This window comes from Thamnophis sirtalis, unplaced genomic scaffold (assembly GCF_051295495.1).
Source record: "Thamnophis sirtalis isolate CommonGarterSnake01/CBP01778 unplaced genomic scaffold, rThaSir2_p1.2 scaffold_7, whole genome shotgun sequence".
Lineage (NCBI taxonomy): Eukaryota > Metazoa > Chordata > Lepidosauria > Squamata > Natricidae > Thamnophis > Thamnophis sirtalis.
The window spans coordinates 92538906-92555980 of NW_028261387.1; the positions used below are offsets into that span (position 1 = coordinate 92538906).

Here is a 17075-nt window from a genome sequence, read left to right on the forward strand (position 1 = left end):
CTTAAAAAAAGAGGCTGAAAATCTGGGTGGGTCTTATACACCAGTGGTCTCCAACTTTGGCAACTTTTAAGACTTGTGGACTTCAACTTCCAGAGTTCCTCAGCCAGCTTTGCTGGCTGAGGAACTCTGGGAGTTGAAGTCCACAGGTCTTAAAAGTTGCCAAGGTTGGAGACCACTGTTATACACTGAATACAGCACTTTTGGTCTCCTGACCACCACCACCACCACCACCCCGTCACCAACATGGCCGTGCAGAGCCTTTAGGAGGCTTTCAGAGAGCTCCGGGGGGCTGGAGAAGGCAGAAATGAGCAAAAAACAGGCCGATTTTTGCTCGTTTTTTTGGGGGGGGGCATCCCCAGGAGCACGCTACAAGTTTCCTAAAGGCTATTCATGCCCCCCCCCCCTTTTAAGGGCCCTTTTTCACAAAAAACGGGCCGTTTTTGGGAGGTCTGCAGAGTGCCATTTATTTTTTTAATTTGCCTCTTCAAAATCTTGGTGCGTCCTATACTCCGAAAAATACGGGATTGCACAAGCACAACACCCATGTGCCCTTACTTAATGTCTCCACCGTGGGTGGGAATCATGGAGTTTAAATCCGTCAGGTAGCCTTTGGGATCCACCACTGTCTGTCCGCTCACCGAATCAGATACCTGTGGATTAACCAAAGCCTCGTTAAGATGAGAGAAGATGTAAAATGCAAATGACTATATAGATATTTTCCCATAAAGCATTGGAAGGGTAAACAATGTTACGCCCGTCATTGACGACAAGTTAGTCCTCGACTTACAACAGTTCATTTAGTGACCGTCCAAACTTGCAAACCTGGCACTGAAAATAGGGACGGGTGTCCGTTTTTCACACTTACGACCGTAAGTGCAGCACCCCCGTGGCCACGCAATTACCTTTGGGTGCTTGGCAACCGACTCACACTTACGACAGTTTCAAGAGTCACGTTTTTGCGACCTTCCGACAAGCAAAGTCAACGGACAAACCAGTTTCACTTAACAACCCGTGTTACCGATTTAACAACGGCAGTGGTTCGCTTAACAGCTGTGGCAAAGAAAAGTTATAAAATGGGGCAAAACTCTCTTAACGGATTTCTCACCACCACATATATCTCGGGCTCAATTGTGGTCATAAGTTGAGGATTACCTGTAACCCTTTCCAAATATCATCATCTTTGGAAAAGATCATCCCCATATATTGATTTATTTAACGTGCAACAATAATAATAAGCAACATCGCTACAGGCAGTCCTTGATTTACGACTATAACTGAGACCCCAATGATGGTTTGGTTTGGTATGGTTTGGTTTTATTGGACTTATATGCCGCCCTTCTCCCAAAGGATTCAGGGCGGCGTACAACATAAAAACACATGATGAAAGTTAAAAAAAGATTAAATAGGAAATCCAATAATCTTCAGTTGACAATTTAAAATCAAATTTAGGATTAAATTAAAATTTAAAATTTTTAAATTAATAATTTATTTTATTCTATTCAGGCCAGGCCGGCTTGCTGGAAAAGCCAACTTTTTAGGGCGTGTCGGAAAGACCGGAGGTCGGGGATTATGCGAAGCTCCGGGGGCAGCTCATTCCAGAGGGAAGGGGCTCCCACAGAGAAGGCTCTCCCCCTGGGGGTCGCCAGCCGACACTGCCTGGCCGACGGCACCCTGAGGAGGCCAACTCTGCGGGATCGCACTGGACGGTGGGAGGCTACCGGTGGCAGTAGGTGGTCTCGCAGGTACCCTGGGCCTAAGCCATGGAGCGCTTTAAAGCTCATAATTAACACCTTGAATCGCACCCGGAAGACAACCGGCAACCAGTGCAGGCCGCCTAAAAGGGGCGTAACATGGGTGGCTGTCAATCCTGACATTCATTGAGAAGGGGGTTATTACTGGGACCACACCTGATTTTACGATCATTTTCACGCTGGTCATAAAGTAAATGCCTCGGTCGTAAAACGAACCCCCTTTTCTGTGGAAAACCAGACATTACATGAGGAAACCAGCCACCGCCTGATGTTCGGCTTAATGACTGCACAGGATTCCTCCACAACCACAACTTGGAGTGTCATTGTACACTGAAGATGGCATTTAAGGTGCGATGGCAATAAAGAGCCGAGGTGGCGCAGTGGTTAAATGCAGCACTGCAGGCTACTTCAGCTGACTGCAGTTCAGCAGTTCGGCTGTTCAAATCCCACCAGGCTCAAGGTTGACTCAGCCTTCCATCCTTCCGAGGTGGGTAAAATGAGGACCCGGATTTTTGTTGGGGGCGATATGCTGACTCTGTAAACCGCTTAGAGAGGGCTGAAAGTCCTATGAAGCGGTATATAAGTCTAACGATTGCTAAAGTAAACTTAACAAATCAGTTTCCAACAAAGAGGCTGGAAATTGTGATCATATGCCTACGGGACGTTGCAAATGTCACAAGGGTGGCCGTTTTTCTCCCTCCGGAGGCTTTAGGGGAGCTTCCAGGTGGGCAAAAAATGGCCGAAAATCAAGACTGAAGATTAGCTGGCCAGCGCGCGCATATGCACTGGAACTGACTAGGCGACTCCTCGCGTGCCATCAGAAACGCCTCGCGTGCCATAGGTTATACAAAGGTTATGCACAGACATGCACAGCAAACTGCCATATCTTAGTAACCGATAACCTCAACTTCTATGAGCTCACCTAATTAGCATAGCCAGGCACTACCGGGAACTGGTGCCTTACGGGAGATTCTACTCTGGCTGGGATGGTCTTAAGAGATTGACAAGGAGAATGTACCAATAAGATGCTGTTGCTACCTGTTCTGACCCCCCTCCGTACGGTGAGTCACGCCGACACATTGCTAGACAATTTATTCACAGTAAATTAACACACCGACAAGACTTTGGCAGCAACCATAGATAAGAAATGCACACAAGAGATTCTCCAGCTTTAGTATAATAGTTGTGTCCTGCAAACAGCCTCCTCCCAAAGTCTCTTCTTATATACTCTCTTGGGAGGAGCCTAATCACAACCACCTGGCCCCAATTATCTTCTGTATCTCCGTAGTTGGTATCGGCACTTATCTGCCCGCCTTTGCCTGGCGTCCAGAACCAACTCCTTTAGCTCCTCCCCACTGCTCCAGGGCCTGACGTCAGGGACCAACTCCCTTTGGCTTTCACCGCTGCTCCATGCCTAAGGCGCCTCCTGATGGCCAACCAGCCTCTCTGGTCCCTGCTCAGAGTCTGAACCCTGTCCAGGGTCCTCCACATCTTCCAGAGCCGACTCATAGGGTCCCTCGCTATCGGAGTCTGTTTGCAGCTCCCAACGGCTCCTGCTGGGCCACAACAGCTACCTATGCTCTTGCTTTGCTTGTTGAAACCGTATAAAAGCCAAATATACTCTGGAAAGGCAGACAGACAATCACGGACTTAGGGAATGGTCGTTAGTCGAGGACTACTTCTATTTCTCACACACCCATCCCGCCGTGTCCTTACCTGGCTGAGACGCATATCCATCAAGGTGTTTCTAGCTTGCCCAATCTTCCTCATGTCCAGCTCCCCTGTGCCAGGAGTCATCAGTCCCGGGGTCATTCCACCTGGATAAGGTGTGTTTAAGCCCCCTGGGTAAGGGGTGTTCAGGCCACCGAATTGCTGCAAGATAAACAGGGGAGGGGGAGGAAGAGAGAGCATTAAGGGATTTCAAATAGTATCAATAAAAAGAGGCAGTTTCCGTGTGGAATCAATCAGTCAATCAATCATCGATGGGGATTTAGTTTAGTTTATTGTCATTGCACCTCGCACAACGAAATTAAATGGGATCTTCATTGTACAATGACAGTTCAGGTTTAAGGAATCCTGTGCCGTCATTAAGCACAACATCAGATGGTGGCTGGTTTCCTCACTGACGACTTATTGGAAGCTGGCAGTGAAGATCACAAGTGGTGATGATGTGACTGTGGGAAGCTGTGACCATTGTAACTGGATGATCCTTAGTCATCCAGGTGCTTTTTCAAGTCAGGGTTGTCCCACAGGTGCTCTTTCAAGACATTTCTCATCCAAGAGGTGGAATAGTGTGGACAACCATTTAAATAGGAGCCAGCCATGTGCAGCAGCTGCCAACACAGTTCTAGGCTGCATCAACAGAGGGATAGAATCAAGATCACGTGAAGGGTTAATACCACTTTATAAGGCCTTGGTAAGGCCACACTTGGAATCCTGCATTCAGTTCTGGTTGTCACGATGTAGAAAAGATGTGGAGACTCTAGAAAGAGTGCAGAGAAGAGCAACAAAGAGGATTAGGGGACTGGAGGCTAAAACATATGAAGAACGGTTGCAGGAACTGGGTATGTCTAGTTTAATGAAGAGAAGGACTAGGGGAGACAGGATAGCAGTCTTCCAATATCTCAGGGGTTGCCACAAAGAAGAGGGGGTCAAACTATTCTCCAAAGCATCTGAGGGCAGAACAAGAAGCAATGGGTGGAAACTAATCAAGGAGAGAAGCAACTTAGAACTGAGAAGAAATTTCCTGACAGTTAGAACAATGAATCAGTGGAACAATTTGCCTCCAGAAGTTCTGAATGCCCCAACACTGGAAGTCTTTAAGAAGATGCTGGATAGCCATTTGTCTGAAATGGTATAGGGTTTCCTGCCTAGGCAGGGGGTTGGACTAGAAGACCTCCAAGGTCCCTTCCAACTCTGCTATTGTATTGTAAGATCACAAGTGGTGATGATGTGACTGTGGGAAGCTGTGACCATTGTAACTGGATGTTTCTTAGTCATTTAGCTCAGGATTGTCCCACAGGTGCTTTTTCAAGACGTTTCTCTTCTCATCCAAGAAGCTTCTTCAGCTGACTGGATGGTGGGGAATGGAAGGATTTATACCCCTCCTGAAGAAGAAACATCTTCAAAGAAAAAAACCCAGAAAGTCCAGTTGCCTCTTGGAAAAAGCACCTTTGGGACAATCAATCAATCAGAATAGAGCTGGAAGGGACCTTAGAGGTCTTCTAGTCCAAACTCTTCTTCAAGCAGGAGACTCAATTTCAAACACATGGCTGCCCAATCTCTTTTTAAAAACCTCCAGTGATGGAGGAGCACCCACAACTTCTGGTGGCAAGCAGTTCCACTGGTTAATTGTCCTCACTGTTAGGAAGTTTCTCCTTAATTCCAGATTGCTTCTCTCCTAGATTCGTTTCCATCCATCGTTTCTTGTCCTTCCCACATGGTGCTTTGGAAAATAAGTTGACCCCCTTGTTTGTGGCAGCCCCTCCAATACTGGAGTGCTGCTATCATGTCTCCCCTAAGTCCTTCTTTTCATTAAACTAGACATCCCCAATTCCTGCTCAATACCAAACTCCAAAAACGGTTCTTCCTATGTTTTAGCCTCCAGGCTCTTAATAATGACCTTAGCTGCTCTTCTCTGCACTCTTTCCAGAGTCTCAACATCTTTTTTGTATTGTGGCAAACAGAACTGGATGCAGGATTCCAAGCGTGGTCTTCCTTAGGCTTTATAAAGCAGCATTAATGGTTCACGGGGCTTTGATTCTATGACTCTGTTTAAGCAACCAAGAAAAGGTTTAAATCAGTGGTGAAATTGAAATTCTTTTATTACTGGTTCTGTGGGTGTAGCTTCGTGGGCATGGTAGGGGAAGGATACTGCAAAAGCCCCATTCCCTCCCACTCCAGAGGAAGGATACTACAAAATCTCCATTCCCTCCCCACTCCAGGGGAAGGATACTGCAAAATCCCCATTCCCTCCCATTCCAGGGGAAGGATACTGCAAAAGCCCCATTCCCTCCCACTCCAGGGGAAGGATACTGCAAAAGCCCCATTCCCTCCCATTCCAAGGGAAGGATACTGCAAAATCCCCATTCCCTCCCATTCCAGGGGAAGGATACTGCAAAAGCCCCATTCCCTCCCATTCCAGGGGAAGGATACTGCAAAAGCCCCATTCCCTCCCACTCCAGGGGAAGGATACTACAAAATCTCCATTCCCTCCCACTCCAGGGGAAGGATACTGCAAAATCCCCATTCCCTCCCACTCCAGGGGAAGGATACTGCAAAATCCCCATTCCCTCCTCACTCCTAGGGGAAGGATACTGCAAAATCCCCATTCCCTCCCACTCCAGGGGAAGGATACTGCAAAATCCCCATTCCCTCCTCACTCCTAGGGGAAGGATACTACAAAATCCCCATTCCCTCCCACTCCAGGGGAAGGATACTGCAAAAGCCCCATTCCCTCCCATTCCAGGGGAAGGATACTGCAAAATCTCCATTTCCTCCCATTCCAGGGGAAGGATACTGAAAAATCCTCATTCCCTCCCACTCCAGGGGAAGGATACTACAAAATCTCCATTCCCTCTCACTCCAGGGGAAGGATACTGCAAAAGCCCCATTCCCTCCCATTCCAGGGGAAGGATACTGCAAAAGCCCCATTCCCTCCCACTCCAGGGGAAGGATACTGCAAAATCTCCATTCCCTCCCCACTCCAGGGGAAGGATATTGCAAAATCTCCATTCCCTCCCACTCCAGGGGAAGGTTACTGCAAAATCCCCATTCCCTCCCCACTCCAGGGGAAGGATATTGCAAAATCTCCATTCCCTCCCCACTCCAGGGGAAGGATATTGCAAAATCTCCATTCCCTCCCACTCCAGGGGAAGGATACTGCAAAATCCCCATTCCCTCCCCACTCCAGGGGAAGGATATTGCAAAATCTCCATTCCCTCCCCACTCCAGGGGAAGGATACTGCAAAATCCCCATTCCCTCCCATTCCAGGGGAAGGATATTGCACAATCTCCATTCCCATCCCACACTGGGGCCAGCCAGAGGTGGTATTTGCCGATTCTCCAAACTACTCAAAATTTTCACTACCGATTTTCCAGAACCCATCAGAACCTGCTGAATTTCACCTCTGGTTTAAACACTGCAAAGATCCCAGTGCAGGAATTCAGTGAGGTTACAAACAGCCATTTTTTTGTGCCAGAGGAAAAGGGTAGCCAAAGTTCAGGTCTTCTCACTGCAGTGAAGTTCTGCAAGAATGGGGTTGACCTCTCTTAAATCTGTGGTTGAAAATTCAGGCGATCTCTCTCTTATTCCTGGTTCTCTCCAGAATTTGCATGGAAGAGGATCGCTTGCTGGTCAGAATTATTCCTGCCATCAATGTGGAGTATTGTATGTCTGAAGATAACATTGCAGATCATTTTACTAAGACCCAAGGTAATATAAAGCATAAACGTTGTTGCGAGGAATACGGATTAAGAATTTAAGATTTATATATTGTCCTACCCAAAGGGGAGAATGTTAGGAATATAATCTAACAGTTGGGTTGGCAATATATAAACCATGTAACAATGCTATACCTGTTTCTTTAAATCATACTGTAAAATGTGATTGGTTGCTGTTTCCTCAATCGGCCATAAGAGGGAGCCAGAATGACTGTTAGCTCTCTGGTTTGTTAGATGATGGGCTGATCTGATCTGAGTGTTTTGGAAGCTGGCTGTTAGAAAGTGCCGTGAGCTATTGTAAGTTTTGCAACTGCTAGCAAACTTTGAGTACTGAACTGATTATATGATACTGGACTATGTTATTTGGATTACCCCTTAACTGAAAGACGTTGATGACTGACTGCCTTATCCGTGTAAGACTGTTTGATGGACTCTGATACCTCTATTTCCGCGAAAGTAAAAGCCTATTGAAACTGCAGTGTCTCTGTATGCTGGTTTGTGTGTTCTCCAACACAACTCTCACAACGCTTCTCTGAACGCACTCGCTCTCCCAATGGGGAGCTTACCTAACAGGCCCGCACTGGGCTAGAATTATAAAAATCTATGTTTTTTATTAAAGTTTTGAATCTTTTAAAAATTGGAGCGGCACAGCGTCCTAGAGATGCTCGCCTCACACTCGGGAGGCTGAGCGTTCAATCCTAGGCAGCGACAGACATTTCTCTATCAGGGTGCAAAGAGAAAATATCTGCTGTAAACTCCGCCTAGGTGTCAGGAAGGGCAGCTGGCCAGGAAACGCTCAGCTCCGTTCCGTTGCCCCAACTCTCCCTGATAAAAGGGATTACAGTGTCATAAAATTTTTTTAAAAAAATTTTAAATTTAATTTTCCCCTTAATAATTTCCTGAAGTTCTGGCACAAGACGGGCTTCCCTCTTTTTTTGCCCACGGAATAGGTATCGATCGGAAAACTGCCCAAAGAGCTGCTGATTCTGTTCTACAGAGGAATACAATACAATAGTAGAGTTGGAAGGGACCTTGGAGGTCTTCTAGTCCAACCCCCTGCCTAGGCAGGAAACCCTACACCGTTTCAATGATTGAGTCCCTCATCTGCACCTCTATAACTGTCTGGTTTGGCTCTGCAACCCAACAAGACAGACAGAGACTTCAGAGGAGAATTAGAATTGCAGAAAAAGCAAGTCCCTTGCCAAGCCATTCTTTCAGAAAACCCGTTGGATCCAGGAAAATCTCACCGTCTGCCGAGGATCCACCGATGTGTGATTGTCTCCCGATTGCAAGTGCTTCGCAAAGAAACTGTCCGGAACAGGCGTCAGTTTTTCGTAACGTGGGTTCCTCTGGCGCTTGTTCCTGGCATCGCCCACTTCGGGGATACTTAGCCATTCTTCTTCGGTAACTTCAGCCAGTTTTCTCTACCAAAAAACAACCATCACAACCTGTAATCGAAATGGCTACACGGCATTTAAATTCTCCCCTTCCTTCCCTTTGCCCATCTTTGACTTTTAGCTTGCAAATTCTGGGCATTTTTTTCCTGACAAGCCAATGTAAGGTTTCTGGATCGATCTACAGTATCTTTACGTTTTTATTCCTGGAATCAAATGCCTTATTGCTGTCTCTCCTTACTTTCAGATCCGAGAACTGTTGCTGAATTTTTGGTCGTTCCATTCGGTACTTTTCAATCTCCTCTTTCTCACGCTGTTCTCTAGAAAATAAAAAGTACAGCCAATACTTCAGCCAATTTATCCCGGTTATCTTCAAAGTATTTACCGCATTTTCTGGACGATAAGACGCGCCGGTGTATAAGATGCACCAAGATTTCGAAGAGGTAAGTAAGAAAAAAAAAGTTTTTGTCCTCCCCCAGCCCCCAGGAGCACTCTGCAGCCTTCAGCAGGGCTGGGGGAAGACAAAAATGCCTGGTTATTTTTGCAAAGAACGGACCATTTTTTGCAAAAAGAGAAGAGTTTTGGCCTCCCCCCAGCCCTTCTGAAGCCTGCAGAGTGCTGCTGGGGGAAGGCAAAAGGGCCTGTTTTTCGCAAAAATGGGATGCGGGGGCGGGGCTTCGAGAGGCCAAAAATGCCTATATTCGGTGTATAAGATGCACCGACATTTCCACGCTCTTTTAGAGGGGGGAAAGGTGCGTCTTATACTCTGAAAAATACGGTAACATTTGAGATGCCCAAGACTAAATCATGCACCAAAAGCTAAAAACTAGCAGCTAACGTTTGAATATGAAGATTTCAAATCAAAGTACATGAGAGGCTTTAAAAAAAACCAACACCCTACCTTCTCTCTTTTCTTCTTTCGTCCATCCTTTTATCCAAAGCAGCATAAATGGCGTCTGCTTCTTCATCGTCTTTTTCATAAGGTCCACTGGAGAACAAGCTTCCAGCGTATCCATTGAACTGCATGGGACAAGAAGATCATCCCCTTAATGTAATCCACCAAAAGTAAAACACCAAAATAAATCCAGTTTTATAGCCTTTTATAGCCTTTAGACAGACAGACAGACAGACCTATCGGTAGGTGATGATAGATAGATAGATAGATAGATAGATAGATAGATAGATAGATAGATGATAGGTGGGTAGGTGGGTAGGTGGGTGGGTAGATAGATAGATAGATAGATAGATAGATAGATAGATAGATAGATAGATAGATAGATAGATAGATAGATACATACATACATACATACATACATACATACATACATACATACATACATACATACATGATAGACAGACAGACTGACCGACTTAAGAATAAGCTTCCACTGAACGGCACAGGACAAAAAGTTCATGTCCATTCATTTTATCCCTTTAATGTAACCTACCAAAATCAAAATGACAAAATAAATCTATTTTCATAGCCCTTTTAGCCTACCTATCGATTGATCAAACGATGGATGGATGATGGATGGATGGATGGATGGATGGATGGATGGATAGATAGATAGATATAGATAGATATAGAGATAGATAGGTAGATAGATAGATAGATAGATAGATAGATAGATAGATAGATAGATAGATAGATAGATAGATAGATAGATAGATATAGAGATAGATAGATAGATAGATAGATAGATAGATAGATAGACAGACAGACAGACAGATAGACAGATAGAGGGAGGTAGGTAGGTAGGTAGGTAGGTAGGTAGGTAGGTAGGTAGGTAGGTAGGTAGGTAGGTAGGTAGATAGATAGATAGATAGATAGATAGATAGATAGATAGATAGATAGATAGATAGATAGATAGATAGATAGATAGATAGATAGATAGATAGATATAGTAGCTGGATGGATGATAGCTAGATAGATAGGCTTAAGGAGGAAGGGCAAGGAAAGTCATCATATAAGCCGTCACACAGGGAGAAAAACGAACAGGTTCAAATCCATAGCACTCTACATAAAAGCCATGTTACAATCTTGAAAATAAACCATTGATCAATCCTTGAGCGGATTGTGGAAGCTGAATAAAACAATGACCTCACCTCGTCATAATTTGTATCGTTCAGATCTTCATCATCGTCATCAGCCTGATTTTTCTTCATCTGATCCCCAACGGTTCTCTTCCCTGGGGGAGCATGACGATCATCCACGGGGTCGTTAGCATCCCGGGCGGGACCAATATCTGAACGGGTGGTAAAACCAGTGGCTCTAGAGAAGAAGAAAAGACAACAGATTTGGGGAAAATCCAGACATGATTGGACGGTGTGTGTGTGGGTGGGTGTTTTTAATCTAAAATTCTTCCTAAACTCAGATTTGCAATGCTCATCACTTCTGGACTACCAAGCAACAAAGGTCTGTAAAATTAAGAATTGAGCCCTCTTTCCTAGATTAGCAAGAACAACAACTAATACTCTTTCTTTTGATGAAGTTTAAGTGCAAAATTGACCACCACCCCCAAAATAGGAAAAAGGCATGTTCAATCTTTTCCATGCTGTTGCCAAAAATCCTTCATACAATCTCTCTCCATCCATCTTTCTCCCACCCTATCTACCTTACCTATCCCCCTCCCTCCCACTCTATCCCCCTCCCTATCTCTCTCTATCATCTATCTATCTATCTATATCTCCCACCCTATCTCCCTACCTATCTACTTATCTCCCTACCTTCCCCGCCCTCTCTCCATATATATATATATATATATGTGTGTGTGTGTGTGTGTGTGTGTGTGTGTGTGTGTTATATTTATGCTGATAAATAAAGGGAGACATACATGACTTTAAATATATATATATATATATATATATATATATATATATATATATATATATATATATGTATGTATATGTGTGTGTGTGTGTGTATATATATATATATATGTGTGTGTGTGTGTGTGTGTGTGTGTGTGTGTGTGTATATACATTTTATATATATATATATATATATATATATATATATATATATATATATATATATATATATATATATATTGATTTTTACAACCCCTGGTAAGCCCCAATTATGGGAGGAAGCTATGTCTGCCTAGTATGTAATATAGCCCAGGTTCAAATCCCAGTAAGGGTATGGCTAGCTGATGAGAGCTAAATAGCTTGAAATAGATCTATACTAGTCTCCCTTAATTTATCTATCAGCACAAATTTAAAAACAAAACAAAACACACACACACACACACACACACGTGTGTGTGTGTGTGTGTGTGTGTGTGTGTGTGTGTGTGTGTGTTTTCTGAGGTTTGACGTCTCATTCGTCATCTTCAGTCTACTTCAGGCTTGGTGCTTCCAGGAGCAATGTGAGATCTCGGCTGTTTCTTCCTTTTAACTGCCAGTGGGGGTTTGAACTGTAGCACTCTATAAGCCTCCATAAGGATATGCATGCAATTTTTTTGACAGAGAACGGGCCCGATTTCATGAAAAACAGGCTGTTTTTTGCCCCCAAACCCCGCAGGAGCACTCTGCAAGTCCCCCCAAGGCTATTCATGCCTTTACAAGGGGGGGGGGATTTTCGTGAAAAACAGGCCATTTTTGGAATGTTTGCAGAGTGCAAAAAAAAATATTTCCCCTTTTGGAAAGCTCTTTAACTGATTGATGAGAATTAGATTGATGAAGTGCTGTGCCAGCAGAAACAAAGTCTTAGGTTCTGCAGATTGTCAGCGATTTCCTTCTCCAGCACATGGATAAATACACCTGGAAACATCTACCTACCTACCTACTCTCTCTTTCCCTACCTACCTACTGTATTTCTCTCTCCCTCCCCCCATTTCCCTCCCCTAATATCTACCTACCTACCTACTCTCTCTCTCCCTATCTACTGTATTTTTCTTCCTCTCTCTTCCTCTCTCGCTATCCTTCTACCTACCTACCTATACTCTCTCTCTCCCCCCTACCTACCTACTGTATTTCTCTCTATTTCTCTCTCTCTCTCTATCCCTTTATCTACCTACCTACTTACCTAACTACTCTCTCTCTCTCTCCTTACCTACCTACTGTATTTCTTTTTTTCTCCCTCTCTATCCCTCTACCTACCTACCTACTTTTTTATTTAAATTTTCCTCTTTCAAAACCTTGGTGCGTCTTATACTCCGATGCATCTTATACTCCAAAAAATATGGTACTTACTTATCTCCCTCCCTCCCTATTTCCCTATCTATCTATCTCCCTCCCTCCCTCCCTCCCTGTCTGTCTGTCTGTCTTCCTACCTATTTACCTCCCTACCTCCTTAGCTCCCTACATACATATACATATATATATAAACACCTGGAGAAGATTTTTTTAGCCATGCTTGTAGACCAGAGTTTGTCACTTTTTCCAGCTTTGTGGCCTGGTTGAGAGGGGGAGGGGATAGGTTCCATGAAAGTGGTGGACAAGTGCACATGCAGCTCCATTTGCACGAGCGGAGGGCATATGCACCCACCACTCGCGCAAGTGAAGCGCACCTGCTCGCCATCTGCTCGCGCAAGTGGGAATCCACCCATCACTTCTGTCTCCCAGTCCTGAACGGTCACACGATCCCCCTTTGCGACCTTCTGTCCAGCAAAGTCAATGGGGAAGCCAGTTTCACTTAACAACCGTGTTACCAATTTAACTGCGAATCGCTTAACCAACGTGGCAAGGAAAGTCGTAAAATGGAGCAAAGCTCACTTGACAAATTTCTCACTTAGCAATATAAATGTTGGGCTCAATTTTGGTCGTAAGTCGAGGACTGCCTGAACTTGCTTTCCCACCTGTCAAAAAAAGACATTCGTTCTGTCTGCTTCATTAAATTCGGACAGGGAACCTTTTTCATGGCAATCCAAAGCTAACTTTCTGCAAAAGCTAACAACGCAAATTGTTGGGTGTTCCCCCCCCCCACCAAAAAAAAAAACAGGTGTCAGCACCTTCTGTTCTTCACCCAAGGGGCCACTAGGAGCTCTTGGATGCAGACAGTGGAGGGGAGCGGAGCCTGGATGCCGTGACGAGACGACGTGCGATCTCAAAGCTCTGAGATCGCACTCGATACTTTTATTGCTAGGGGATTCTAACGGACCTAAATCATCCCGAAGAGATGGTGAACAGGAAGGTTACATCTTGCTGATCTCGGGGATATCACAAAATCTCCGAGAGAAGCAGGTTTAAAGTCTTCTGCTAGCGGTAAAAATTCCAGTCCTTCAAGACTGACAAAGTCAGGGCAATATGGAGAAGTGTTAAGTGCTAAGCTGGTGAGAAACTTTTATTGTTTAAAAAAAAAAACAACGGACTGCCTAAAACTTTTAAAACTAACTCTAATCAAAGAATAGAAGAACTTAGCAGCGATTTTGATTTTTGTAATGGATACAGACAGTGAAGCAGCTTCAACTACAACCCAGAACCACAGCTTCTGTTTAGAACACAATGAATGAGCTAAACATTTGTTTATTTATCTGTATCTCGCCTTTATTATCTTTAGAAGTACGGGTAATCCTCGACTTACGACCACAATTGAGTCCAAAATTTCTGTTGTTTAAGTGGAACATTTGTTTAAGGGAGTTTTGCCCCTATTTCATGACCTTGGGGGCCACAATTACAGTACTGAGTGAATCAGGGCTGTTGTTAAGTTAGTAACATGGTTGTTAACAGAATCCAGCTCCCCCACTGGCTTTGCTTGTCAGAAGGTCAAAAAACATGATTCCGGGACAATACAACCGTCGTAAATACGAGACAGTTGCCAAGCGTCCGAATTTGGATCACGTGATTATGGGGATACTGCAACGGCCGTAAGTGTGGAAAACAGTCATGTCACTTTTTTCCATGTTCTTGTAACTTCGAACGATCACTAAATAAACTGTTGTAAGTTGAGGACTATCTGTATTTTTTCCCATCACAACAACCCTGTAAGGTTTAACAGATTAACAGAGTCAGAAGGGACCTTGTAGGTCATCTAGTCCACCCCCCCCCCCCTGCCCAAGCAGGAGACCCTACACCATTTATGACAGATGGCAATCCAGTCTCTTCTTGAAAGCCCCCAGGGATGAAGCTCCTAAAACTTCCAAAGGCAACTTCTGCTCCATGGGTTGATTGTTCTCACTGTCAGAAAATTCCTCCTTATTTCCAGGTTGAATCTCTCCTTGGTCAGTTTCCATCCATTGTTCCTTGTCTGGCCTTCAGGGGCTTTGGAGAGTAGCTTGACCCCCTTCCTCTCTTTGGCAGCCCCTCGAATATGGAAACCCTGCTATCATGTCTCCCCTGGTCCATCTCTTCACTAGACTAGCCTGAAGGCTGGGCTGAGACAGATGGACTAGTCCAAAATCATGGTTTTCATGGCCCAGATGGAACCTGAACTCTATCTGAATTCTCCAACACTGGAGGCTTTTAAGAAATTGGTCAGTCACTTTCCTGAACTGGTATAAGGTTTTCTGCCTGAGCAGAGGGTTAGACTAGAAGACCTCCAAGGTCCCTTCCAACTCCTATTCCTATTCTATCTCAGATCTCTTGCTTTGTAGCAACAAGGCCGAGGGTAGGACAAGAAGCAATGGGTGGAATCTAATCAAGGAGAGAAGCAACTTAGAACTGGGGAGAAATTTCCTGACAGTGAGAACAATTAATCAGTGGAACAGAAGTTGCCTCCAGAGGTTGTGAATGCCCCAACACTGGAAGTCTTTAAGAAGATGTTGGATATCCATTTGTCTGAAGTGGTGTAGGGTTTCCTGCCTAAGCAGGGGGTTGGACTAGAAGACCTCCAAGGCCCCTTCCAACTCCTATTCCCATTTTACCCTATTCTAATTCAGATCTCCTGCTTTCTAGGCCAGAGCCTTAACCACACTAAACCAAACATGCACACGTGCAAAGCACCACCACAACAAAAAAAGCAAACCAGAGACCAAACAAGGCAGTTAAGTCCACAAAGGTGTGCAAAATGCAAGCCATGAAGACCTTCCCTGGATCTTACTGTATGCAGCCCAATCCAGCAGGGGCGGAAACACTGGTAACACCCAATACTTCAGTCCACACACGTGTCTTTGTGGACAAATCTCACCCTTCTAAAATGCACTTATTTCTCCAGCTGGGCAGCTTTAAGATGGGAGGGGGGACTTCAACTCCCAGAATGCCCCATATTGGGGAAACTGGCCGAGGATTTCTGGGAGTTGAAGTCCTCCCTCCCATCTTAAAGCCGCCCAGGGGGAGCAGCACGCCCCCAAACGAGCAAATCAGGCCGGTGGGTGGAATGAGCCCTCTGCACATGCTCAGGGTCGTCCCCTCCCCCCGGAGCCCCGACCCGGCTGCTCACCCTCGGCCCAGCCCCGGCACGTAACCCAGCGGGGCCGGCATGCCCAGGAAGGGCTTCTTCTTGCGGTTCATGGTGCCGGTCAACGCTGCCGTCAGCCCCGAGGCTCCGCCGCCGCTCCCACCGCCCGAAGCCCCCGAGGAGCTCGAACCGGCCGCGCCGCCGGAGGAGGAGGAAGAAGAAGAGGAACCCGAGGCGGGAGAGGCCGCCGAGGAAGCGGCCATGGCGGCCATGATGGCGGCGGAGGATGATAGCGAACAGGCCGCGGGGGGCGACGTTCACGGGGCGGAGGCGGGGCCAGGAGGTTGAGCACGCCCTCATGCCTGCTAGGAGCCACGCCCTCTGCGAGGTAGGTTCTGCCTCGCAGGGGCGGGGGAGTGGAGGCGGGGCGAGGGAGAGGGGCTGGTCTTAAGTCTCCCGGGGGCGTGGTTGTGACTGAGGCGGGGTTGGGTAGTGATTTTACGTTGCTTACGTTCCCTGTTACGTTGCCAGCGTTACTTTGGCGGTCTAATTCTTTAAATTAAAAAATAAGAAGAAGCGGGGGGGGGGGAGGGATGTTTTTCAGCTTATTGTCCCTTCCTACAAATATAGCAAAGCATATTAGGCAGAACACAACAGAATAAGTTGGAAGGGACCTTGGAGGTCTTCTAGAAGACAAATGGTTGTCTTGTAGTGGACAACCATTTAAATAGGAGCCAGCTGTGTGCAGCAGTTGCTAAAAAAGCCAACACAGTCCTAGGCTGCATAAATAGAGAGATAGAATCAAGATATCACGTGAAGGGTTAATACCATTTTATAAGGCCTTGGGAAGGCCACACTTGGAATATTTGCATTCAGTTTTGGTCGCCACGATGTAGAAAAGATGTGGAGACTCTAGAAAGAGTGCAGAGAAGAGCAACAAAGATGATTAGGGGACTAAAACATGTGAAGAACGGTTGCAGGAACTGGGTATGTCTAGTTTAATAGAAAGAAGGACTAAGGGAGACATGATAGCAGCCTTCCAATATCTCAGGAGGTGCCACAAAGAAGAGGGAGTCAAGCTATTCTCCAAGGAACCTGAGGGTAGAACAAGAAGCAATGGGTGGAAACTAATCAAGGAGAGAAGCAACTTAGAACTGAGGGGAAATTTCCTGAGAGTTAGAACAATGAATCAGTGGAACAGAAGTTGCC

The 17075-nt window shown here is 45.5% G+C and overlaps 1 protein-coding gene across 1 annotated transcript in view; it reads right to left on the bottom strand.

Moving 5' to 3' along the window:
- Nucleotides 1-16166, bottom strand: part of PRPF6 (pre-mRNA processing factor 6) — a 43268-nt gene extending 27102 nt beyond the window's left edge. The window contains exons 1-7 of the mRNA XM_087720873.1: nt 15909-16166; nt 10694-10859; nt 9489-9607; nt 8829-8907; nt 8441-8617; nt 3468-3623; nt 556-650 (exon numbers count right to left, since the gene is read on the bottom strand). Coding sequence (XP_087576999.1) covers nt 556-650; nt 3468-3623; nt 8441-8617; nt 8829-8907; nt 9489-9607; nt 10694-10859; nt 15909-16138 — 1022 coding nt within the window. The 5' untranslated portion in view covers nt 16139-16166. The remainder of the gene's footprint in view (nt 1-555; nt 651-3467; nt 3624-8440; nt 8618-8828; nt 8908-9488; nt 9608-10693; nt 10860-15908) is intronic.
- Between the last annotated feature and the right edge of the window lie 909 nt (nt 16167-17075).